The sequence below is a fragment of the Chiloscyllium plagiosum genome, unplaced genomic scaffold (genome assembly GCF_037043375.1).
Source record: "Chiloscyllium plagiosum isolate Xiang-an unplaced genomic scaffold, Cpla_swu_hap1 HiC_scaffold_12, whole genome shotgun sequence".
Classification (NCBI taxonomy): Eukaryota; Metazoa; Chordata; class Chondrichthyes; order Orectolobiformes; family Hemiscylliidae; genus Chiloscyllium; species Chiloscyllium plagiosum.
In genome coordinates, this window is record NW_028270150.1 from 31,385,393 (window position 1) to 31,413,287 (window position 27,895).

General features: G+C 41.6%; 1 protein-coding gene across 1 annotated transcript; it reads left to right on the forward strand.

Annotated features, from left to right (window-relative positions):
* Window positions 1-323: 323 nt before the first annotated feature.
* cpox (coproporphyrinogen oxidase) lies at window positions 324-27,768 on the forward strand. Its single transcript, XM_087992603.1, has 7 exons — window positions 324-1,072; window positions 7,543-7,686; window positions 11,026-11,136; window positions 13,204-13,345; window positions 17,249-17,467; window positions 23,088-23,192; window positions 26,262-27,768. The coding sequence occupies exons 1-7, from the start codon at window positions 559-561 to the stop codon at window positions 26,347-26,349; spliced, it is 1,323 nt and encodes a 440-aa protein (XP_087848729.1). The 5' UTR covers window positions 324-558; the 3' UTR covers window positions 26,350-27,768.
* Window positions 27,769-27,895: the final 127 nt, after the last annotated feature.

The following is a 27,895-nucleotide window of genomic DNA, read 5'->3' on the forward strand; positions in this document are numbered from 1 at the left end:
GGATTGTCCAGATTGACCGTAGAAGGTGGAAAGCCTGGGAACGTCACCAAAGTTGCAGTCAACCAGGAAGTGCACCATGGAGAAAGTGTGGTCAATTTGTAAGGTGCAGAGAATTTTCCTGTAGTAACTAAGGACCTTTCAGGAGGAAGGTTTTTAAATTTTTTGTAGGGTAAAGATCCTTTATGTAAATATCAAAACAAGTCCCACTAAAAACTACAAATCCCAGCAGACAGTTGGGTTATGTGCGCTAATCGCTCCGCCTCTCCGGTGTAATTTATGACTTGGGGCGCCCCGCCCTTCTGGTATAGATATTTTCTTAAAACGACCCATCTGTGGAGCTGGTGGGACTTTAACTTGGGTGTCCTAGCTCATAGGCAGGAGCGCTAGTAACAGGGAGTTCCCTTGCGGTGTAACATTCGGAAGCCGGGTCGCGAGCCTGCCATCGCCCTCCCATCCCAGTGTAACATTTGGAAGGCAGCGCGGGGCCATTCATAGAAGAGTGTCTGGGATTGGAACGTTGTGTCGTCCAGCGGAGCGCGCGCGCCCCGCACTGTAACCATGTCCCAGCTGATCGCGCTGGCTCGCTGCGGAATCTGCGCCAGGTCCGCCCTCGCCCCCGTCGCAGCGCACCAGCGAGCCGGCGTCTTGCTCGTTGCCGGCGGAACCGCCGTGAGCCGGCGCCTCTGCGGCGTGCGATGGCTCAGCCGGCACGGCGTTCGGAAGATCGGCCTGGGGGACGGTGTTTGCACGGGGCTGCTGGTCGGTGGCGCCGTGCTGGTCGGGGTCACAACCGCCGGCTTTGGGCTCAGCCGTCAGCGGGCCGTGATGGCAGCGGAACGCTGGCGCGGAGGGACCGAGCAGGACCAGCTGGCGCGGGATGAAATGTTGCAGAAATGCAAACACTTCATGTCGGATCCGGTGACCGACATCGACCAGTTGCTGGAAAATAAGGAGAACATGAGGACTAAGATGGAGTTGCTGATCATGGATGTTCAGGCTGATGTTTGCAAAGCCTTGGCTGAAGTTGACGACGGTCAGACTTTCAAAGTCGACCGATGGCACCGTAAGGAAGGTAAACATTTCTGAATGTATGTCTACGTGCAAATGCACATGCTTCTTGAGTGGCAGAAGTTGTTGGGAAATACCAACTGTCAGTGAAACTGTCGTAATGATGTGAATGGGGTGGAAGAAACTGCTTTGCTGTCCAATGTATAATCAGCTTTTTAGGGCAGGGGTCACAGGTTACATATGTTGACTTGATTTCTTTTTTTTAACATTAACATTAGCTTTGCAACTGATTTAATCTGGGGGAAGGGAGATCCCACGTCATCAAGTTGTTTGCTGCACTTTATCTCCTCCGTAGATTAAAATTTCAGAATAGATTTTTAATAAGTGAATGTAACCACGAATAAAGCTTACGATTACAAATTATACTTGAGCAAAACGTTGCAGGTGCTGGAAATCTGAACCGATAGTAGATTTTCTTACTTCCACAGTACGTTATTAGCTGTAAAACATTTTGGAACTTTTGAGATTTTTGAAAGGCAAATTTTTCTTTGCCTCTGCGCTGACCAGGTAATTTAATCAAATGGGCATGACATTAGACGGGGAAATCAAAAGAAATGTGAAGAAATTTAAGGTAGGAAAGTATGTGATAAACCGTGACTGACCTAATTTCCTCCGGATGCCCCCCCCCCCCCAGCTTACAACCTCATAGTCTCCCAACCCTGGATAAACTGTTTCTACCTACTCCCCAAAATCCACAAGAAGGACTGTCCCGGCAGGTCCATTGTGTCAGCATACTCCTGCCCCACTGAACTTATTTCCTTCTACCTCGACTCCATCCTCCCTCCTCTGGTTCACTCCCTCCCCACCTACATCTGGGATTCCTCGGATGCCCTGCGACACATTGACAGCTTTCAATTCGCAGGCCCTAATCACCTTCTATTCACCATGGATGTGCAGTCTCTTTACACCTCCATCCCACACCAAGCCGGATTGAAAGCTCTTCGCTTCTTTCTCGAAAAGAGGCCCGAACAATCTCCATCCACCACCACTCTCCTCCGCCTGGCTGAAATTGTTCTCTCTCTCTCCCAACAGCTTCTCCTCCAACTCATCCCATTTTCTCCAAATCAAAGGTGTAGCAATGGGTACCCGGATGGGTCCTAGCTATGCCTGCCTTTTCATGGGGTATGTGGGACATTTCTTGTTCCAGGCCTACCCAGGTCCCCTCCCACAATTGCTTTATCGGTATATCGATGACTATTTCGGTGCAGCTTCATGCTCTCATCCTGACCTGGAAAATTTCATAAACTTCGCTCCCAGTTTCCATCCCTCCATCACCTTCACCTGGTCCATCTCTGACACTTGCCTTCCTTTCCTTGACCTTTCTGTCTCCATTTCCGGCAATAGTCTATCCACTAATATCCATTACAAACCCACTGACTCCCACAGCTATCTGGACTACAGCTCTTCTCACCCTACGTCCTGTAAGGACTCTATCCCTTTCTCTCAGCTCCTTCGCCTCCGCCGCATTTGTTCCGTTGAGGCCACTTTCCAAAGCGGTGCTCTCAATATGTGCTCCTTCTCCAACCGTAGCTTCCCACCTACAGTTGTTGACAGGGCTCTCAACAGCGTGCGGACCCACACCCTCTCCCTCCCCTCCCAGAACAAGGATAGGGTCCCAAAAAAAAAGGGTGATCACTTTGCTGAGCACCTTCGGTCTGTACGCAGTCAGGTCCTGGACCTTCCTGTGGCCTTCCACTTCAACACACAATCCTACTCCCATGCCCACATGTCTGTCCTTGGCCTGCTGCAAAGTTCCAGTGAAGCTCAATGCAAACTGGAGGAACAGCATCTCATCTTCCGATTAGGCACGTTACAGCCTGCCGGTCTCAACATTGAATTCAACAGCTTCAAATAATTTTATTTCATTTATTTTATTTATCCTTTTTAATTTTTTTTTCACTTCTGTACCTCTTATTTCTTGGTTGTATCTCTTTCTCTGTCTCTCATCACCTTTTTCCTCTCCTCTTCCCCCTTTTGCTACCCTTCTCCCCTGTTTTCCATTTTGCCTCTGCTTCAGCACCCCCCCCACCATATGTTTTGTCAGCCTTGGTCACTCACAGCTCCTAATCTCCCTATAATCTCTCTATGCACTGTCATTATCACCTCTTTATTGCTACCTTTGCTTCTGGTGGCCATGACTCACCTTCTCTCACCTAGTATAAATACCTCCCTATTTCTCCCTTTTTTAACTTTGACAAAGGTCAGTTAGACTCGAAATGTCAGCTCTTTTCTCTCCTTACAGATGCTGCCAGACCTGCTGAGATTTTCCAGCATTTTAGTGGGCGGCACGGTGGCCCAGTGGTTAGCACTGCTGCCTCACAGCGCCTGTAGACCCGGGTTCAATTCCCGACTCAGGCGACTGACTGTGTGGAGTTTGCACATTCTCCCCGTGTCTGCGTGGGTTTCCTCCGGGTGCTCCGGTTTCCTCCCACAGTCCAAAGATGTGCGGGTCAGGTGAATTGGCCATGCTAAATTGCCCGTAGTGTTAGGTTAAAGGGGTAAAGGTAGGGGTATGGGTGGGTTGCGCTTCGGCGGGTCGGTGTGGACTTGTTGGGCCGAAGGGCCTGTTTCCACACTGTAAGTAATCTAATCTAATCTAAAATTTTATCTTTTGATAAACGAATCCGATTTGGAGAGGATAGAATCCCTCGAGGAATTGCGCATGTGTATAGACTTTTTAAAAAATGTGTGGCAAGATAGAACAGGGTCATTATTATAAAGATTACACACATTATGTATCAAAAGGGAAGTCTAGGAGGATTGGTAGACAGCTGACATGATTCTTATATTTAAAGTGGGAGATAGTAAGAATGAATCCATTTAGCCTGTTGGTGGTAGGAAAGAAATGAAATTTCATATTTCAGGAATGATTTGGAGATGCCAGTGTAGGACCGGGGTGTACAAAGTTAAAAATCACACAACACCAGGTTGTAGTCCAACAGGAGTGATGTGTGATCTGGTCCACAACCACCTGATGAAGGAGCAGGCCTCCAAAAGCTAGTGCTTCCAATTAAATCTGTTGGACAAAACCTGGTGTTGTGTGATACTCCAGGAAGTAATAGAAAATAAGTCTAAAAGTGGAAAACGTTATGAAGAGTAGTAGCAAAGATTTCAAAATGGGAAGTTCTGGCTTAACTGAATTTATTGCATTCTTTTGAGGAAGTAACAGGGTGTATTAAGGAATACAGTAGATGCAATGTATTCTTATTTTGGAAAGGGTTTTGAAATGAGATTTCATAGACTTGTGACTAAGATTGGAACATTTGGCGCTCTGGGTCACTGGCCATCTTAATGTTGCACATTGCTCTGAAGCTGATCTTGCTGACTTTGGCTTCCTGCAGTGTTCCAGTGAAGCTCAATGCAAATTTGAGGAACAGCAACTTGTCTTTTGATTAAATAGTTGGCAACCTTTTGAACTAACATTAAGTTGAACAAGTTCAGATTGTTTTCCCTGCTCCACCACAAGGTTTGCCACTCATCTTGGACTTCTTAACTTGTTCCTTTTGGCTGTTCCCATCAACACTTTTTTTTGTAATGTATTGTCTTTGCTTTCTAACCTACCGTCAACTTTCCTTTTTCCCATACTCTCTCCACGTTTGCTTCCATAAAAACAATGACATTTGTAACTTTAATTCAGATGAAAGTTCATGGCTCACTGCTTCAGTCGACACAGATAATGCCAGATCTGCTGAGCATTTTCTGTTTGTACTTTGGGACATTTGGAATTGGGGAGGGCAGATAACAGAATACATAGCACGATGGCTACAAAACAGAAAGCAGAGAGTTGGTGATATAGTTACTTTGCCCGTGAGAAAGTGGAAGACGGCTGTCCACAAAGGTAAGTTTCGAGACTACTGTTATTCATCGTGGCATAAATGATTTTGAATAGGAAATTAGAATTACCAGAGCAAAACGTTCAAATACCAAATTAGAAAATGTAGGTAATACTGAGATTGATTGCAACAAAACACCATATCTAATTAATAAACTTGGAGAAAAGTATGGGCAGTTGGTAAATATTTTTTAGTATAGCAAAGTGTTTGGTGGTCTGTTTTTGAGGACTGCAGTTGCTGGAAGTTAGAGTGGTGCTGGAAAAGCACAGCAGATCAGGCAGCTTCCGAGGAGCAGGAGGGTTGACGTTTCGGGCAAAAGCCCTTCATCAGTAACGAGACATTTTGATAGGCTGTCTTGGAAGCTGGAGATCTTTGTAAAGAGGACTCTATGGGAGCAGGAGCAGGAGTGGATGTGCAGAGAGATCCGAGTAGTTCACATGTTAATCAGGCTTTTTTTTAAAAAAAAAGCTAACAAAGTATTGGACTTAATTTATAGTGGAGTGGAATTGGAAAAACAAGCGAGTCCTTTAAAATTGGTCAGACGGCACTCGGGGTCTTGTGCACAGTTCTGGTCTACATTATGATAAAATTGATGCAGAGGCACTGGGAAAGGTGTAAGAAAGTTTCACACTGGTGATCTTATCCCCGAGAATGCAGACTTGTAGGGAAAGATCCAAGTGTTTGGGGCTATTTTCAGAAGAGAAATATAATGTGATAGAAATTTTTATGATTATGAAAAGAGGTTTCAAAGGTGGTGAGTAATGGAGCTGGTATTGACCAAAATAAGGGCTCATAAATGCAAGGTAGTCACTAATACATTTACTGGTTAAAGACACATTTCTTTTGAAACCCCAGAGTGTTAGGATATATAGAACTCATTGTCACAGTGAGTAGTTCAGGAGAATACCATGGATATTGTATATTTAAGGGGACTCTAGATAAACACTTAAGGAAAAAAAATTGTAATTTACGTTGATGGGGTGAGATTATGTTCATTTGGAGCCTGGTTCTTTTTTTTTGCAATTCCTTTTAAATTAGTTGACCTCATCTAATCAATTTTGCCAGTGCAAGCATGTAACAATTCAGGGTGTGTCCTACTTTCTAGTTTTTTTTATATCGGGTTGAATTCTTAAGCAGTTGGAGAACCATCAGCTAACGAGTGCAGTCAGCATAGATTTTCCAAGGGCAGCTTTATTTTAACCAGTCAAGTAGAATTCTCTACAGCAGCAAAACTAGATGTAGTGGATATTGTAATAAGTTGCAAAAAATATTTGATAAGGTACCTGAAAGAGATTTGTGATGAACTTAACGGATCATGGAACTAAGGGGAAATTGGTTACCAGGCGAAAGAGTTGTTTGGAGGGTTAAATGTAAAGGTCCGTATGAAAGGAAGTTTCCCAGAATGGTGAATTAGTTATGTTGAGTGGTGTTCCACCAGCAATCAGTATGCATATAATAAATAGTCTGGGTTTAGAATTTGCATTAACATTTTCTGATGTCACCTGTTTGGAGATTGTACCAGATTGTGAAAGTTAACAGTACCAGCTAAAATGAATAAGATGCCTATAGACAGCAAGTGTAGCTCAACATGGAAAATACATTTTGAATTTTAAATGAGTTGGGAAAGAGCTACAGATATGCAAATCATTAAATGTGCTAGGGTGGATAAGTAAAGCAATATATTTAGTTTTGAATATTTAAAAAAAGTTATAAAAGATCATGAAGGCATTGTTGAATTTATAATATATCTCAATCTGAAATTGGAATATTCTTTGTTTTTGACCACCTATTATCGGAAATAAACACTGAGTAGAGTCACTAGCTTGATACTAGAGGCAATGGCCTGTCGTTATGAAAATATATTTTGAGAAACAAAAGAACTCAGCAGGTCAGGCAGCTGTGGAGAGAAAACAGAAGAGTGAACAATTTAGATGTCAACTCCTTGTTAGACTACAGAGCCTACACCTGAAATGTTAACATCTTTTCTCTGTACCAATGCCATTGAATCCTCATCCCCCACCATACACAGTACTCTAACTGAGATCCAATGAGGGCTCTGTATAGTTGTAATAGAACTTTCTCTCCTTTATTTTATATTTCTTTAGTTTAAAATGGTTAATGAATTCTTTAACCAGTTACAGTGGATTGGAATTAGAGCAGATCTGCACCTTTTTTTTTCCTCTACAGTTCGTTTAAAGGAAGACAAAAGTTGAATAGTTTTGCACACACCTGTGTCAGGTGTGCTTGACTAAAACCTTCTGTGCAAGTATTTTGCTCTCTGGTCTGGTTTGATTGACATTTGAGTTACACACCTGGGGCGGCACGGTGGCACAGTGGTTAGCACTGCTGCTTCACAGCGCCAGAGACCTGGGTTCAGTTCCCGCCTCAGGCGACTGACTGTGTGGAGTTTGCACGTTCTCCCCGTGTCTGCGTGGGTTTCCTCCGGGTGCTCCGGTTTCCTCCCACAGTCCAAAGATGTGCAGGGTCAGGTGAATTGGCCATACTAAATTGCCCGTAGTGTTAGGTAAGGGGTAAAATGTAGGGGTATGGGGTGGGTTTCGCCTCGGCGGGTCGGTGTGGACTTGTTGGGCCGAAGGGCCTGTTTCCACACTGTAATCTAATCTAATCTAATCTATTCCAGGTGGCGGTGGGATAAGCTGTGTACTTCAAGATAGCAAAGTGTTTGAGAAAGCCGGGGTGAATGTTTCTGTTGTATTTGGCAACCTTTCGGAGGAAGCTGCTAAGCAGATGCGAAGCAGAGGAAAGTCATTGAAAACTAAAGATGGTAAGGAGGAATTTCTGATTTGAAATCTGTTGGTTTATAATTCCCAGCATTTGCCTTTCTCATATTATAGAAACTTTTCTTTCTTTCTGTCCTGTTCAAACTGGCTTTTGCTCTCTCTCTCTCTCTCTCTCTCTCTCTCCCTCCCTTTTCTGAATGTTTCACTGCACTCTGTCATACAAGCTTTTTGTTGGCTTCTAATTTTCCCTTGTATGTCAACCTACAACAATTGGAAAAGCTGAAAAACAACTTCACGAAAGTAGAATTCAGTCTCCTCCTCCCAGCCACAAAAAAGTGTAAATAATCTTGAATAAAAGCTAATTATCAAACTGCTGCTTTCACGTGAATTGAATAAATTACATTCTGTTTCATTACCTTGGATTTTAAGAGCATTTTGAGTGACATGGCATTAATCAGTTTCGTTTTCTTTGTAAACAGATACCCAATAATTGTTGGTTTCAATTCAGATTTGACCATTTTAATGGACTGATTTGTTTTTGACTGTGTGAATAAAACCAACCATGATGCGTTCCCAAAAACCCACGGCAGAAGAGCCCATGGATCCTCAAGAGTATCGTCTACGCAATTTCATTGTTCCCGAAGCTTTGTCCTGCAGATGGCCATAGACAGGATTTCCACATAAGAATTTAATATTTTTATCCACTTACTGATTTGTATATTGTTCGTATGTGAATTTGGACTTTAGGACCCCAGACTGTGAGTTTGGTCCTAAAGATTTAAGTTCTTAAATTCATGTTCTGCAACCAAGTGGAACACATGAATCTTAGTGAAATTGGAGTTGAATCAATGTGGCGATGTGCAAAGCGCTTTAGAGCAGCTAATCACTATATTTCCTCAAGTTCTCATCAGTTCGAACTATCTATTAAATAGAATTTAATAGATTGACAGGGTTGTTAAGAAGGCATACAGTGTTCTGGCCTGTAGTAATAGAGGGATTGAGTTCCGGAACCAGGAGGTTATGCTGCAGCTGTACAAAGCTCTGATATGGCCACACTTGGAGTATTGTGTACAGTTCTGGTCACCGCATTATAAGAAGGATGTGGAAGCTTTGGAAAGGTGCAGAGGAGATTAGTAGGATGTTGCCTGGTATGGAAGGAATGTCTTACGAGGAAAGGCTGAGGGCCTTGAGGCTCTTCTCGTTAGAGAGAAGCTGGTTAAGAGGTGACTTCATAGAGTCATACAAGATAATCAGAGGGTTAGATAGGCTCCCCCTGTCCACCCTTTTTCCAAGTATGGGAACAGCAAACACGAGGGGACACAACTTTAAAGTGAGGTGCAATAGGTATAAGACAGATGTCAGAGATAGTTTATTTACTCAGAGAGTAGTAAGGGTATGGAATGCTTTGCCTGCAACGGTAGTAGATTCGCTAAGTTTAAGCGCTTTAAGTCGTCATTGGACAGGCATATGGACGTACATGGAATAGTGTAGGTGGGATGGGCTTCAGATTAGTATGACAGGTCAGCGCAACACCGAAGGCCGAAGGGCCTGTACTGCGCTGTAATGTTCTATGTTCTATGTGCCTTGCATTCACCTTTCAGTCACAAGGCGCAAGTAGGAAGGCTGAACAGCGACTAAATTAGTATTTCCTGTTTGACACCAAACTCCGTCAGTATTAGCCCAAAGAATTTCAAGACTCACTTCCTCTAGGTAATAGAGTCATAGAGATGTACTTAATCTTTTGGGATAAATGTTATTTGGTGGTGCTTGTTGCCATCTTCCCAATCACAACCACCTCCTCATTTATAATTGCGCTCTCTTGCGTGCACCATTCTTTGCGTTTACCCTCCTTACCCTCAGTGTTTTTTAAAGCTAGTATATGTAAATTGAGGTGCTGAGTTTGTTAGCAGACCCTATTTCAATGCCAGAACAATAATAGGAATGGCTTGGTACCTGAGGAGGTAGAAACTACATTAAAGGATGCTGATAACCTGTTATGTCAGTTGCCAAATGCTGCCACTTTTTCTGACCATGATCACTTATGTTAGCTGTGCAGATTGCCAGTGGGATTTTTCTATCACTGGCCTGTGCATGCTCTGTCACACTGACAACTTTCAAACAATTCCATAAAAATAAATTTGAACATGTGCAGTATTTCCAAATTACTGCTGGTTTGCATTGTGCAAACTATTCTACAGTTTGAACAAGATTAATTCTGCAGTTCCCAGATCTGCCTCTAGTTGAAAGGGTTCTGTAATAGAAAGGATACCTTAGTCATAGTGATATATAGCATGGAAACAGACCCTTTGGTCCAACCCGTCCATACCAACCAGATTTTCCGATCTAATCTAGTCCCACTTGCCCACCCGGCCCATATCCCTCCAAACCCTTCCTATTCATATACCCATCCAGATGCCTTTAAATGTTGCAATTGTACTAGTTTCTACCACTTCCTCTGGCAGCTCATTCCATACACATACTACCCTCTGCATGAAAAACTTGCCCTTAGGTCTCTATATCTTTCCTCTCTCACCTAAACCTATGCCCTCTAGTTCTGTACTCTCCTACCCCAGGGAAAAGAGTTTGTCTAGTTATTCCTATCCATGCCCCTCATGATTTTTATAAATTTCTATAAGGTCACTCCCTCAGTCTGTGATGCTCCAGGCAAAACAGACCCAGCCTATCTAACCTCTCCCTATCGCTCAAATCCTCCAACCCTGGCAACATGCTTGTAAATCTTTTCTGAATCCTTTAAAGTTTCACAATATCCTTCCAATAGGAAGGAGACCAGAATTGCACACAATATTCCAACAGTGGTCTAACCAATGTCCTGTACAGCCGCAACATGACCTCCCAACTCCTGTACTCAGTCCTCTGACCAATAAATTAAAGCATACCAAACTGCTTCTTCACTATCCTATCTACCTGTGACTACTTTCAAGGGCCTATGAACCTGCACTCCAAGGTCTCTTTGTTCAGCAACACTGCCTAGGACCTATCCATTAAATGTATAAGTCCTGCTGAGATTTGCTTTCCCAAAATGCAGCGCCTCACATTTATTTGAATGAAACTCCACCTGCCATTCCTTAGCCCATTGGCCCATCTGATCAAGATCCCGTTGTAATCTGAGGTAACCTTCTTCACTGTCCACTACACCTCCAATTTTGGTGTCATCTGCAAACTTACTAACTATACCTCTTACGCTCCCATCCAAATCATTTATATAAATGACAAAAAGTAGTGGACCTTGTGGCACTCCACTGGTCACTGGCCTCATTAGACTCCTAGCCTTAACTTTGCTGCAGGCTATGAAGCAACACTTAAAGGAACACTATGAATGTAGCCCTGTCATTTATGAGTGTGTTTTGTTATTTTGGATGCAGGGCAACTGCCTTTTTGTGCCATGGGAGTGAGTTCTGTGATCCATCCCAAGAATCCCCACATTCCAACCATCCATTTCAACTATAGATACTTTGAAATTGAAGAAGCAGATGGTAAGTGTCCATTTTAAAATATTTTATATATTCACTGTTAACTTATCTTTTATGTCCTGGCACATCCAGTCATGAATAGTTTAACATTTAAACACCCCAATGATAGAAGAGCCCAGCACATCAGTGCAAAAGGGAGGGCAGAAGCATTCGCAGCAATCTTCAGTCAGAAATGCTGAGTGGATGATTAATCCGGGCTTCCTTCAGTGGCCCTCGGCATCACAGACGTTCAGTCAATCCAATTCATTCCACAAAGAATCAGGGAATGGTTGGAGTCACTGGATAATGCAAAAGCTATGGGCCCTGACTACATTCTGGCAATAGTATTGAAGATTTGTGCTCCAGAACTTGCCACACCCCTAGCCAAACTGTTCCAGTACAGTTACAACACTGGCATCTGTCCGACAATATCGAAAATTGTCCAGGTATGCCCTGTACACGGGTACATGTGACAATAAAATCTGATTTAATCTAAAGCCAAACAGGGACTTACTATCCTATTAGTCTACTCTCACCTATCTGATCATCAGTAAAGTTATGGAAGGTGATATCAACAGTGCTGTCAAGTAGCACCTGCTCAGTGACACCCAGTTTGTGTTCTACCAGGATAACTCCACTCCTGCCCTTATTGTAGCCTTGGTTCACACATGGACAAAAGAGCTGAATTCCAGAGGTGAGGTGAGAGTGACAAGCCCTTGACATCAAGGCCACATTCTGCTGTCTGTAACATTAAGGAATCCTAGCAAAACTTTGATTCAATGAGTATTAGGGGGCAGGTCCTCTGCTGGTGGGAGTCACACCCGACACATAGGAAGATGGTTGTGGTTGTTGGAAGTCAGTCATCTCCGCCCCAGGCCATCTCTGCAGGAGTTCAAGAAGGCAGCTCACTCCCACATTCTGCAGGATAACTGGAGGAGGCAATTAATATATGCCAACGAGACACCCATGACCCATTCAGTGATACGGTTCTGTCAATTTTGAATTAATGGGTTGCATTTATGGCTGTAGATTGGGGCAAGAATAGCAAGACATGAAACGTAGGAGGCAGGATTTAATGAGGACGTCAGGATACCAATATCCATTACCACAGATCTCCGAGAATACGGAAGGAGTTAAGCCTCCACTTGGCAGCACAAGTTCTGCCAATGAGGCTTCCAGCTCCATGGGGGACACTTAACTATAGAGCATCCCCTACTCTGACTGAAAGACTGCCCCAGTGAACTCCATGGAGAGGATGGTAGCAGTAAATTATTCCCATCAATTATTGCTCAAGATATTTTTAAAAACCCGATGTTGAGCATCGTTGGCACAGTTGCATTCCAACTGTCTCTATAGGAATGTGAAGATCAGTAAAGCACAGGATGATATTACATGTTACCTGGGAACAGGGAAAAGTATGGTTCCGCTCTAAAATGGTTCAAATCACATATTGTGTATCGGGCAGACTGATTTACTACTACATTATTCCTCTCCATGGGGTTAAAATAACTACCACCTCCTTGCCCTCAAAACAAAAGCTAACATTTTAGTTCTAAGCTTTTCATACTAACATATGAATTGGAAACAAGAGTAGGCCGTTTGGTTCTTCAAGACTGCTGTGCCATTTGATGAGATTGGATTGTGGCATCAACTTTACTTTCCTGTCCACATCCTATAATCTTTGACCCTGGATTGACAAGGAAATCAATCTAACTCCGTCTTAACTCTCTTCAATAACCCTGTCTCCATTGCTGCATGGTTGTCGCAACTGCTCCCCACTGTCAACAGTGCTGCAGTGTTCTCTCTCCAGCACTGCATAATGTGGGTTTAACCTCAACCTTTCAGACTGGGAGGTGGAAATACTGCATCTTCTGTCATGAAGTAACTGCCCACTTGATGTCACTGCAGTATTTATTCACGAAATTCTAGTCTCTATTCTCTGAGGCTATCCATTATGGGGCTCAGCCCTTTGATCTTTTGTCTTAGTGATACAAAAATTACCTCAGTGTCAAAGTAATCTTGTGAATTGAATGATATTGTAAATATGAAATAAATGTTGTTGTTGTTTAGTTAAACATTCTTGTTTAATAGGTCAGAAATCATGGTGGTTTGGTGGGGGCACAGACCTTACTCCGACATACCTGAATAAGGACGATGCTGTCCATTTTCACAAGACCCTCAAGGAGGCCTGTGACAAGCATGATAAAAGTTATTATCCAACTTTTAAAAAATGGTGAGTTGAATGGAATGCAGAAGCTGTTTCATTTATTTTGTTTTAAGGATTGATTTTTTTTTAGAATCTCATTCAAATCCATTGAAAATGTCTAATTGCGAAGTTGTGCGAAGTTATCAAGTGCTGTGAGTATATATACATAATTAACAAAGCCTATATAAAGTTGGCCATGTGCAAGAGAATACACTCCATCCATGCACTTTCGAGATCAGCCTCTGGCCTGATTTTCTTCCAGGCAGAGGTGGATGCTAATTTTGACCCTGATTTTCTTCCCCCTCTTTAATTGACAGGACGTGTTGGATTGTGCTGTCCTTCACAATAGATGGGCAATTTCTATTATAGCACCTCGCAGGTTTTTTTTTTGTTACTCATGGGATGGTCTCTGCGGTTAACCAGAATTTGGTGTAACATAGTGGAGTGACTGTGGGGATTGCATTAAACAAGAATGTTGAAGATACAGTCATTTGAGGTTTTACAAAGGTGGAAAAGACAAAGTCATAGAATTAATAGAGGTTCATCGAGTCCCTACAGTGTGGAAGCAGGCCACTTGGCTCATTGAGTTCACACCAACCCTCTGAAGAGCATCCCAACTAGACCCACCCTGTACCCTATCCCAATAACCCTGCATTTCCCATGGTTCATCCACCAAGCCTATACATCCCTGGACACTATAGGCAATTTAGCATGGCCAATTAACCGAGCCTGCACATTGGCAGGAAACCGGCGCATTCGAAGGAAAGACACAGAGCAAATGTGCAAACTCCACACAGTCGCCTAAAGGTGGAGTTGAACCCAGGTCTGTGTGTAGCAGCAGTGCTAAGCACTGAGCCACCATGCTGCCCAATGGCACATGCCAACAAACTGGATATCTCTACTAGTGCTAAGGGTGGGAGGGTAAAAAAACATCTCAGAGAAGAAACTGGTAGGTAAACGTGAGGAAAATAGAAACCCATTGTGGAGGGATGAAAAGGTGCTACAGTTATTTGGTTAGAATACAAGTGCCTTAAGGGTGTAGGTTTGACAGCTTTTTGATCTTCGGACAAATATTTCTTTTTTTCTTGGTCATGTTATGTTTCAAACTGAGTCACCCTGTTAAAGCTAAAAAGAAAAGGTTGGGGTAAAGGAAGTTGGAAATAAAGTTCCACTTTGTGTTTCACTGCACTTGTTTGAAAGTTCTGTTAGGTTTACAATTTTTAAAACTGAGCAGTCTTGACCATTCTTTCTATCGTTCTTTCCAGGCTACTGTTTTCTGATTATTTTCGCTTTGTTTCCTAAAAAAGCTGCTGTTTTTCTACGATTGCACACTGGGGAAGGTTTGGCTAACCTCGCTGGAAGTTGCAGCTGGACACACTGATAAGAGTCAGTTGAATGACTGATCATTTTTGTGACTTGTAAGATTATGCCTGAACTTTGTGTGTGAAACCAGATCGCAGTGACTTTGGACTGAGGAGTTCTTATCAAGGGTACACAAAGGAATTATAGTGTGATTCCTGGCATTTTTGTCAAATACTTGTCATTGTGGAATGGGTGTGTTCACTCCGTTCAAACCTGGCTTACAATAACCAGTGACAAATCTGTTGGATGATTTTTTTTTTGTGCACCCCATTGTTTTCATGCACCTCATTGTTTTCAAAACCTGAAATATACTCCAAAGTCAAGATTGTGTCATTCAACTGGAAAAGTTGACAAGAGTTTCATACTGTCAAGTATCTGCTCTCTACTATGTTTTCTCCAAATTCTACTGTCATTATTGATGGCAGCAGGAAAACACATAATAAATGCTGGGAGTTCCATGCAAGTAAATCAGACCTATTACCCAGTGTGCCATTTTCTACAATTTCCATTTTTTTTTGTAGCAGTGTTTCTTCCCCTTTTTGTATAAGAAAGCTACTAAGGTGATAGTGGAAAGCAGTTTATGAGCCTACCCTTAGTTTGACTTGCCTCTGATTGATTATTACAATTGCAATAATAACTGCCTTTGTGAACTTTGCTGTTGATTTGGTATTTTTGTCCCAAACTATTTTAGGAGAGATTGCAGTAGCTTTCCCATTGGAAACATCTGTGTATCTTTGTATTTTTTGATTTAGCTGAATAGCAGTAAGAGTGGGTTGAGAATCTGGTCAGCCAATGCTGGGAATATATGGGACTGTCCTTGCACTAACACAGGCAGAAATACACAGGTCGGCATTTTTATTAAAGGAACTGTGGTTGTGAAGTCTTTTATATTATGGTTATATAACCACAAGCGAAATCGGCAGAGTTACGCCATTCAGCCCATTGAGTATGCACCACCATTTGATTATGGCTGTCTGTTTCTCGACCCCATTTTCCTGTCTTCCCATAACCCTTGACCTCTTAGTAATCAAGAACCTATCTACCTCTGGCTTGAAGACACTCAATGACTTGTTGCTGCAGAAGGTTGTGGAGGCCAAGTTCCGCAGATTTACTACATTCCGGTTGACAAAATTCCAACTTATCTCAGTTCTAAAGGGTCAACGCTTCGCTCTGAGGTTTTGCCCTCAGGTCCTAGTCTCTAGTGGAGACATCTTGTGCATGTCGCTCTATCCAGGCCACTTGGTATTCTGTAGGTTTCAGTGGATTCCCCCTCATCCTTCTGAACTCCATTTAGAACAGATCCAGAGCCTTCAATCGTTCCTCATGACAAAACCTTAATTTCCAGCATCATTCTTGTGAATCTCCTCTGGGGCCAGTGCATCCTCCTTTAGAAACAGGGCCCAAAACTGCTTTCAGTATTCCAAATGCAGTCTGACTAGTGCCTTAAACAGCCTAAGCAGGGAATCTGTGCTCTTGTGTTCTAGCCCTCTTGCAATGAATGTTATCATTGCATTTGCCTTCCTAACTGCAACTGAATCTGCATATTAATGTTAAAATAATCCTGAATTAGGATTCTTAAGTCCTTTTGTGCGTTAGATTTCCGAAGCTTTTCCCCATTTGGAAAATAGTCTATGCCTCTTTCTCCCTAACAAAGTGTATATCCTCATCCCATCCCACATTGTATTCCGTCTACCACTTCTTTGCCCACTCTCTAGCCTGTCCAAGTCCTTCTGCAGCCTTTCCTCTTCCTAATCACTGCCTGCCCCTCCGCTTATCTTGTGTCATCTACAAACTTAGCAACTTAGATCCACTTGTAACAAACTTCATTCTATAGTTTTTCAACCATAACGTGGGTACAATAGCTTCAGTGCTATAAATTTAAAGTATGTCTCGTCAATGAGGAATTTAGGAGAATTGACTTTACACACAAAGTGGAACACATCACCATGTGGAATGGTTGGGGGCAAGCTCAATAAGTACATGAGGGGACAAGGAATAGGATGATATGAGTAATGTGAGAAGACACTGGAACATTGTTCTGTGTGGATAGGAAAGACCATTTGAAGATCTGGACCCCTGGGGGTGGGGGGGTCGGGGGAGGTGTGGTGGGGGGTATCTCTGTTCCATGATTGTGAGTGCTTATTGACCAATCAGTCTGGTTCTTTAAGACTTCATTCTTTGTTTCTTCATACAGATGGGTACAGAGCGTCTGGAAACACACAGGTTGTGTACTTTTGTATTCCTCTGAGGAGCTGCCCACATGTTTAAAACAAAGACATTTTCATACTTAAAGAAGGTTACAGGCCATGATCACATAGTACATTCAAACAATTACCAATCAATACACGATATTGCTTTATTTGACAGTTACTCAGTCCAATGATATTTCCTGGGAACCAATTTGATTTTCCAACACTTAGGCAATCTTTATCTCACTAACCGAGCTATTGCATCTGCACCCGAAAGTCAGTCAGGATGGCTGACATTTTTAAGGAAAATTTAGAAATTTACATTAATACATATTTTAACGTTTTTATTTATATATTCCTTCCATTCTCCCAAATAAAGGTGCGATGATTATTTTGTCATCAAACATCGTGGGGAGCGGAGAGGAGTGGGAGGCATATTTTTTGATGACTTGAATTCATCCTCAGCAGAAGGGCTGTTCGAATTTGTCCGAAGCTGTGCTAAGGCTGTGGTTCCTTGCTATATTCCTATTGTGCGGAAGCATCTCCATGATTCATATACAGCAGAAGAAAAAGCCTGGCAGCAACTTCGGAGAGGCAGGTGAGTTGAATGAAATCCAAAAGAAAATGATCAGTTTCCAGAAACTGATCATGTATTCACTTCATGCTAATTTAAGAATGAGTTTATTCTTCACTGGTATGCTGGAAGGTTTTAAAAAAAAAATTTAAATTGTCCTTCCAAATTTTATATCTTTCACAGCCACCGAGAACTATTGTCCAAGCAACTACTACATAAGAAATGGAAGTGCTATGAATATGTTTTAAGTTTCCTCAATAATTATTTCAGTAGAGTCTTTAGTAACAAGTCTACAGTTACCAATTTTTTTTTTGACAGGAAAATTAAACCTCATACTTTCTTCTTTCAATGTGAAACCAACTCCTCATGCAGCTTCATCAAAAGCTTCTATGCAAGGAAGCTGATGAGTATTGCTAAGTTTCACACTCCAGCTCAAATCCAAATAGGGAAATGAAAAGTCTTTTAGAAAGTAGAACCATTAATGTTTATTTTAGTCCCTTGAGCCTGAAGATAGAGCAGGAGGAAGCAAGGTTAAAATAGGGAGAGTTACTAGTTTCTCCCTTCATGTCTCACCCAGTGTCAATTCCAGGTTTCAGAAGGGAATGAAAATGCTTGCTATAGGGAGCCAAGGGGCATGATAAATATGCATGGTGATGTTCTATTGTACAATTAGAACCTTGATCTGATTTTTTTTTTAAACATGAGGCACATCTTTTGGTACAAGCCTTTCCACTTAGATTCTTCTGAGGTAAGACAGCCATTCACCCAAAGTTATTCACGAGTGATGATTTACAAGAGAGGCATTGGCACAGTTGTATCGCATATTGTCATCTAACAGTCAACCAGACAAATGTGGCACTGCCAGTGTCTTCAATTCCATTCTTCTAGTACCCTTCATCATAGTTCTGTTTTTTTCATATCTTTGTTTAATTCTCATGTTGTTAATTTATTTTTGTGGTACATACCTGTTGAACATGCACACTCTTTTTCCATTATCTTACTTGTCTTACTGAACAGAAGAATCACTTTGTACCCTGTCCAGCATTGGAGCAGAATGCCGAGTCTTTCAGTCATACTTTTACCACTTTCCCACAGTCTCTAGCTCTTTAGCTGCCTGAATGCCACTACAGCCCTGTTTCTGCAAACCAGTCAGCCTCCACTGGGCCAATGCTATGTCTTCACAGTTCCTTCACAAACCAAAATCTGGTATAAATATTACCAAAATGTGTTCTAACATAATGGCATATGGCATCTTCTGGAAAACTTGACAAAATAGTGTGAGAAACATCTTTCTACTTAACATATTTCAACTATCATAGTTTTGAAAAAACCTCATGAGAATATGGATTGCTTCTGACCCTCAGGATTCTGAAGGTTAATGGAATACTATCCTTTGTTATGAGAGGAATTGAATATACAAGTAAGAATGTTGTGCTTCAGCTATGATTTGGAGGTGCCAGTATTGGATTGGGGTGTACAAAGTTAAAAATCACACAACACCAGATTATAGGAGAAAGTGAGGACTGCAGATGCTGGAGATCAGAGCTGAAAAATGTGTTGCTGGAAAAGTGTAGCAGGTCAGGCAGCATCGAAGGAGCAGTAGAATCGATGTTTCGGGCATAAGCCCTTCTTCAGGAATGAGGAAGGTGTGCCAAGCAGGCTAAGATAAAAGGTAGGGAGGAGGAACTTGAGGGAGGGGTGTTGGGAATGCGATAGGTGGAAGGAGGTTAAGGTGAGGGTGATAGGCCGGAGAGGGGGTGGGGGCGGAGAGGTCGGGAAGAAGATTGCAGGTCAAGAAGCCAGTGCTGAGTCCGAGGGTTGGGACTGAGATAAGGAGGGGGGAGGGGAAATGAGGAAGGTGGGGAAACCTGCATTCATCCCTTGTGGTTGGAGGGTCCCTAGGCAGAAGATGAGGTGCTCTTCCTCCAGGCGTTGTGTTGCCATGGTCGAGCGATGGAGGAGGCCAAGGACCTGCATGTCCTTGGCTGAGTGGGAGGGGGAGTTAAAGTGTTCAGCCACGGGGCGGTTGGGTTGGTTGGTGCGGGTGTCCCAGAGGTGTTCTCTGAAACGTTTCGCAATGTAGGCGGCCTGTCTCCCCAATGTAGAGGAGCCACATCGGGTGCAGCGGATGCAGTAAATGATGTATGTGGAGGTGCAGGTGAATTTGTGACGGATATGGAAGGATCCGTTGGGGCCTTGGAAGGAAGTGAGGGGGGAAGTGTGGGCCCAAGTTTTGCATTTCTTGCGGTTGCAGGGGAAGGTGCCGGGAATAGAGGTTGGGTTGGTGGTGGGGGTGGACCTGACGAGGGAGTCACGGAGGGAGTGGTCTTTCCAGAACGCTGATAGCGGAGGGGAGGGAAATATATCCTTGGTGATGAGGTCTGTTTGGAGGTGGCGGAAAGGACAAAGGATGATACGATGTATCTGGAGGTTGGTGGGGTGGTAGGTGAGGACCAGTGGGGTTCTGTCCTGGTGGCGATTGGAGGGGCAGGGTTCAAGGGAGGAGCAGCGGAAAGTGGAGGAGATGCGGTGGAGAGCATCGTCAACCACGTCTGAGGGGTAATTGCGGTCTTTGAAGAAGGAGGCCATCTGGGTTGTTCAGTATTGGAATCTGTCCTCCTGGGAGCAGATGCAGCGGAGGCGATGGAATTGGGAATATGGGATGGCATTTTTACAGAGAGCAGGGTGGGAGGAGGTGTAATCTAGGTAGCTGTGGGAGTCAGTCAGTTTATAGTGAATGTCCGTGTTGAGTTGGTCGCCCGAGATAGAAATGGAGAGGTCTAGGAAGGGTAGGGAGGAGTCTGAGCTGGTCCAGGTAAATTTGAGGTCCGGGTGGAAGATGTTAGTAAAGTGGATGAACTGTTCAACCTCTTCGTGGGAGCACGAGGTAGTACCGATACAGTCATCGATGTAGCGGAGGAAAAGGTGGGGGGGTGGTGCCAGTGTAGCTGCGGAAGATGGACTGTTCCACATATCCTACGAAGAGGCAGGCATAGCTGGGGCCCATGCGTGTGCCCATGGCTACTCCTTTGGTTTGGAGGAAGTGGGAGGATTGGAAGGAGAAGTTGTTAAGAGTGAGGACCAGTTCAGTCAGTGGAAGGAGGGTGTCAGTGGAAGGGTATTGGTTTGTTTGGCAGGAAAGGAAGAAGCAGAGGGCTTTGAGGCTGAGGCTAAACGCCAGCTCACGGACACCTCCTCCTACTGCCCCCTTGACCATGACCCCACCTCCCACCACCAAACCATCATCTCCCAGACCATCCATAACCTCATCACCTCAGGGGATCTCCCATCCACCGCCTCCACACTACTCACTGTACTCCAGATGTGGTCTCACCAATAAAACTTCACTGCCCTTATTCTTCCACCCCCTTGAAAACAAGGGCGAAATTCCATTAACCTTCCTAATTAACTGCTCAATCTCTGGTAAATGTATTGTGCAGAAGTTTAATGTGACCGGAACTACATCTGGCCAATAGTTGAGGCCTAATTAATAATGAACATTTTCTCCTTTTGGAAATGTGTTTGCAGTTCAAAAATAAATTGCTGATTGTGAGAGCTTTCCAAAGTTTTTTAATGGTTGATAATATGTGCCATTTCCCGTAATGTAAGGAGTTAATATTCCATTTCTGTTTACAATTCATTGAGTCCCATCAGCAGCCCTTAAGTTTAATTTACATTAATTTTAAACAGTTCTTGCATAATAAGGACTGACCTCTGTGCTTCTACAAAGTTTTAGTCTATTCCTTCTCATGCTGGTGTAAAACTAAGCAATCATGCAATTTACATGATTACCTACTAATCGTTGCAAAGTCTGCCCCAGGCCAAATTTAAAGAGATGAGCACTTGATTATAAGTGGTTGCTTCTGGTGGCACGTATAGGTTTTAGTTATTTTTATAGTGTTTCTGAATGGATTTCGAGTGTGTGAGAGAACAATGGCAGATAAAAATGAAACAAAAGCTAGGATAAAAAAAAAAGACAGATTCGATGGGGAGGGGGTGGGTGTGGTGGAATCATAAGTACCCAGTGCTACTTGATAGCTGGTAAAACAAGCACCTGGCTGCTCAAGATGGGTGTGAAGAGAATGTTCTGTTTGCAACTTTATGCATTTCCTCCATAGAGAAACAGTGCATTAATCCTGGAATTTGGTGGTGATTAGGGTTATTTCAGTGTAAACAACCAACAAGACATGAAAACATTGACCTCTGTAAACTTGCTTTGGAGCAAGAATCAAATTAATCCAAATATGTGGTACCCCGGAGAATGCTGCAGAAGTACTAAGTTCTACCTGGTCTCTATGATTGATAGAGTATTCCATGACAATATTTTAAAGAGATGCTCGGGTGTTATCCCCAGTATCCTGGATAATATTTAGTCTTCAGTCACCATCAGATTACCTGGTCATTATCATGCTGCTGATAGGACATTGTTGTGTGCAAGTTATCTGCCATATTTCCTGCTTTCCCACAGTGACTGCACCTTCAAAATGTACTTGAGGGAAAAGAGCTTTGTGATGGAAGGTGTTATACAAATACAAGTTCTATTTTAAAAGAAACAATTTATGAACAGCCTGCATGTATCTTAAGCTGCCATGCAGCAATCCTAGAAAGAACATCAAAATAAAACAAAGATCTGCACATGCTGGAGATTTGAATCATAAAAAGGAATGGGTGGAGAAATTCAGCAAATCCAATAGCATCTGTGGAGAGAAAGCAGAGTTAACATTTTGAGACCAGTGACCCTTTGTTAGAATTCAAACTGTTAACTCTGCTCTTTTCCCACAGATGCTGCCAGACCTGCTGAGTTTGTCCAGCAATTCCTGTTTTTGGAAGCTGGGACATTGTTGCAAAAGACAGCTTAATCTTGGCTGAAAAGCAATTTTTTTTTGGCACAATTCAACCTGACCATGGTCTACAATGTGTTCTGTGGTACATAATCCTCCTCTCTATGCCTTCTCTGTTTTTCTTCATAGTACTGTAAACCTTTTCTGTCTTGTGCACATTTGTTCTATTATATTCAGTCCTAAAGGGAAAGCTACAAAATATTCCAATAGGTGGCACTATTTGTCAATCATTTAAGCAGAGTTTCACATTGCTATTTTCCAAGATCCACAGACCGTTTGAATTTACTTAACTCATTTCTTAACCTGGAACTCTAATAATAGGATTGTTTCAAATCCTAGTCTCATCTATCAGCAGTGAAAGCAGAGAGGCAGAAAGAAATAGTTCAAACTAATGCTTGTTTATTTTCAGCACACTTGTTATACATTTACTATGCATTATCATAGATTCTAGTTCTGTTACATTTATGCCAAGGTAAAGCTAGTTTTACATTTTGCTGCAATCTGGCATTACCTTGACACACAAAAGCAAAAATATTTTGGATGCTGGAAATTTCAAGTTAAAACAAAATGTTGGAAATATTCAACACATCATACAACATCTGTGGACTGAAACAGTTAACATTTTCAGTCAGTGATCCTTCATCTGAAACATTAACTCTGTTTCTCTCTCTGATGCTTCCAGACCTGCTGAGTATTTCCTACACTTTCTGTTCTCCTGACCATGATGTAATTGATACTAGCTGTTCAGCCGTCCTTGCTAACAGTGTTGGCTCTCTTTTATTTCTTTGTGATTTCTCTTTCAGATATGTAGAGTTCAATTTAGTTTATGATCGAGGAACAAAATTTGGTCTCTCAACTCCAGGATCTAGGATAGAAAGTATTCTGATGTCTCTCCCACTGACTGCTAGGTAAGGGGCCAGCAAGATTATCCCACACTTTCACCATTACCTGTGCATTTACTTTTTTGGTTTTATATTGAAATGTGACATTAATTAAGCTAAGTGGTTTGAGTGATACTGATGGATTAAGTGAAGTTGTACAGTATTTAATTAATCATCATAGCATAATTTATATTAAATTCTTAGCTAATAATTCAAAATAATTATTTCTAAGATATGAAAGAAATGTATGCCAGCGTTGCTATTATTCCCTACAGTCTGGGACAAAGCTGCTCCTTTAACAAAGTTATGTTGTCCTTGGTTTTTATTTCAGGGGGTAGCAAAAAAACACAGGTTCTGAAATCTCTGGGCTTTGATGGGTTTAGGGCCAATTTGATTATAGCTAACAGATACTGCCTCTGGAAAAAGGCTTTCAAGTTTTTGGGAAAAAAACACTTATAGAATGAAAGGGGAGAGGACAGTTCTCCCAGCTCAGCTTTCCTCTGGTTTGATTTGATTTTTTGGCAGTCTGTCTGTTCACTTAAAGTTGTAAAGCTGCTGGACCCAGAGAAGCAGGTCCAAGCTGATTCTCCCTCTCTCTGACATCTCTCTTGTAAGACCCTGGGTTTGATTGTATCTTTTGTGCAAAAGATGTATGGGGATTGTTGTAATTATTTGGAACAGCATCATTAATGAGTTTTGAGAAGATTTGTAGCTCAGGTTGAGGTTGTGGATGTAGGTTTGTGGATGTAGAAAAAGAGAGAGGCTACATGGCATTGCTAGTAAAAGGAAACCTATTTGGACTACATTATTGGATGTATTTTGAAGAATGGGATTTCAGAGTTATAAATGTAAAGACCATATTTCGCTTGAGCCTATCAAATAGAATAGTGGTTACACATGTTCACTGGCTCAGGAGGCTCACTGGAGATGTTACCTAGTGTGGTAACAAAACATCTGAAAATGAACCCTCCAACTCAGCGATCAAACCTATATCCAGAATAGCATCATTACGTTGAGATAATCTGTTGGATTTTCAGACAGGTTGAGTTATTTAGTATGTTGTTCTCTTTTTTGCTTGTGTTTCTTTCGGTAATCTTGCAAATAAATTCAGGTTTGTTTAAAACAAAGTGATTGACCAGCTGCACCCCTTCAGGAATATCCGCTCTCCACCTGCTTAAAACAGCTAGCAAAATCAAGGTTTTGCCTACTTAATGTTTTGAGGGGGTCTGGCCTAGTCCACAACATGTGTAACCACTATTCTATTTGATAGGCTCAAGCGAAATATGGTCTTTACATTTCTAACTCTGAAATCCCATTCTTCAAAATACACCCAATAATGTAGTCCAAATAGGTTTCCTTTTGCTAGCAATGCCATGTAGCCTCTCTTTGTTTTAGATTTGTTTTAGATTAGATTACTTACAGTGTGGAAACAGGCCCTTCGGCCCTACAAGTCCACACCGCCCCGCCGAAGCGCAACCCACCCATACCCCTACATTTACCCCTTACCTAACACTACGGGCAATGTAGCATGTCCAATTCACCTGACCTGCACATCTTTGGACTGTGGGAGGAAACCGGAGCACCCGGAGGAAACCCACGCAGACACTGGGAGAACGTGCAAACTCCACACAGTCAGTCGCTTGAGGCGGGAATCGAACCCGGGTCTTGAGCGCTGTGAGGCAGCAGTGCTAACCACTGTGCCACCGTGCCGCTCTCTTTTTCTCTTTTTGGTACTTTCCCTCATGTCCTCTTTGCATTGAGGACTTTGAGTTGCTTTTATCTAATGGTTAACTCATGTTCTCCAGCTTTGCTGATATGACAGTAATATGCTGTTTTTTGTCAAATAACAAATTTGCCAGACAAATAAGGTCTCCGATGGATAACTGATTTCTAATTGGAAAGCAAACTGCAATTGAATTTCAGTGTGATATGTAGGCCAGGCAAGAAATCAAAAACAAATCCAGAAAATCAAAAGAACATGTGAATGAATGATTTATGAACGATTTGATTATCACATGTATCTTACAAGAAGAAGAACAGTGAAAAGCTTTTTCAATTTTGCCATGATCTTGGTGCCATTTTGAATACTTTAATAGTAAGAAAATAAAAGAATGCAAGGATCAAGATTTCTTATGTTTTGGTTTAGCATTTAAGCCACCACTAACAGAGATTGTCACAATCTAAGAGCAAGAAATTGTACTTTTAATCCCATTTGTCACACTTTTTTTGCAATATTGGTTTTAAAATCGTTACTGAAATAATGGTATTTAAGTTCAAATCCACAAGAATTTCAGATAACGCAGTGCAACTGTCAAAAGGTTATTGTTGGTAATGTTTAACTTTTACCATTATCTTCACAAAAGCAGGCTGTCACTGTCTGGCTTTTCATTCAAACAATTAAGCGGTGTGAAATTGTTTTGCAAAAGTATCCTTTAAAAATAAATGATCTCCAAATCCATTACAAATCAGCTCAAGTTGAGCATTTCAGAAAATACAAACAATAAATCAAATGGTATAAAATTTCTGTACTTGAACAATACGTATGGCATGAACTCATCAATAAAATTGTTCTTTGAAGTTTACATAATCCTTTTAATGATGAAGTGTTAATTACTATCATAACCCCTCGTACTGAAAATTTAAGTATTGCAAGAACAAAGTCAAATCTTCTGGTGGTAGTTGCGTTCTAACTTGTCATTTTCTTCCCAACTTAGTCAAATTTCATCTCTTATCTATTAATTTTTCTTGATGTACCTGATTTGGAATTGATTTCATGCTGTTTCCTCGTCCAGACCAGATACAGTCCATTTCATAATCCTTCAATCTGGTTAAAAAGGCACACCTGCAGAGGTATTGCCATATCTCACTTTCAGCATCTTGTCATGTGAGACAACAACTTGGGATCAAACAACTGGGGAGGGTTTAACCCTGGCAGGTTCTTTCACTAGCTATACGAGTTCTGGGTCGTGAGTGACTGCTGGTTCAACCATACCTATGTACATTGATACAATGAAGCCACAAAGTTTGATTATATTGCTGAGATTCTTTTTCAATGTTAGGATTAATTCATGGTCCATGTTTGCTTCTGTCTTGCAGATGGGAATACATGCATAATCCAGCCAAGGGCACAAGAGAGGCAGAAATTATGGAGGTCCTGAGGACTCCCAAAGACTGGGTCCATTAATTCAGATAATCAAGACTGCCCCACGTTTAACCTAAAATTAGAAGATTTTTCATTTTCTTCTGTAAAATATTGAAGATATGTGCAACATTGAGCTTAACACAGTGACGATATAATCATTGCTTTTTTTGTTCTATGTGTTAGAATTGTTTCCAGGAGAATTTGATCACTTTTAAACAGTGTACACAATTGACCTCCATAAAAGTATGTACAGTGTTATCTTTTGGTTAACTACCTTTCAGCTGCCATTGGAGTTTACAAAACCAGTTTTTGATGATACCCTGAACAGAAAATGAGCAACAGATTTTGAGCTGTATTCATTGAAAGGCTACGGTAAAAAGAGTCATATCTCAGCCATTCATTAAAAGTCTTTGATTGTGGTGTACATTCTGCCTTGGTGCAGACTTCAGTTGCAATCGATTGTGCCACCCTTACAGAATTTTTTTATATATTGTATGTTTGTCATTTTTTTAAAAGCATGTGACCTATCTTTTTATAACAATAACTTTGAAAGTCAAAGTAAATTTTTGACTAAAATGCTAATGTGTTTCTCAAAGAATGTTTCCTTTATATTTAGATGCGATGTCTTTTTTTCGAGCAACATTAGAGACACAGTTTGTATTCATATATAAAAAAAATTGCAATGGACAAAGTGGAAATTATTTATTTTCAGTACAGGATAAGTGGAGATTCAAAGATTTTATACTCTAGAATCAGTGAAATAAAATTACAGTAAAAATTATAAGTGGCATTATTTCTGAAGCATTGACTCATGTGCTTTTTTCACTTTTTGGATTTACTGATCTATTGAATGATACCTGACTGAAATGTTAACTATTTCACTGTTACTAAAAGTCAATAACTTTTCCTACTTGGATATCAAGCTGTGTTACTCACTGAATGTAATAAGTCATTCTGATTTCTTCCTTTTTCATGTCTTGTGATTTCATCAGGGCTTGTGAATTTACAAATAAAATGCTATTTTACTTGATCAGATTCAAGGCTTAAATTGAAAAAGCTGAGCTGGTTTGGCAGCATCTGTCAGAGAGAAATCAGAGTTAATATTTCAGGTTGATTGACCCTTCCTCAGCAGGAAGGGTCACTTAACACAAAACATTAACTCTGATTTCTCACCACAGATGCTGCCAGACCAGCCCAGCTTTTCCAGCAATTTCTGGCTTTTTTTAAAAAAATCTGATTTACAGCATCCATCCGCAGTTCTTTTGGTTTTTATTAAGACTTAAATTATTGGCCTGAGATCATTAATTGGGCAAGTTTGTTCTGCTTTTGTATGTTTTGGTTATATGTTACTTTGTTGTCTGATCTGCTTTTTCTGAATATTATAGAAAATTTGTATTTTGTCCAATCTGATTATAATAGTCTACTTGAAGTGGCCAATAAAACATCTGTGTTAATAGATAATTCTTGTGTAATAGTGCTGTCTCCCATTTTGAGGAAAGATAGGTCTGAAAGAATCAAAACCAGAATTATGTTTTATCTACATCACAAATTACATTAAAAGGCAAGTGTATTCAATAGAATTATCCAA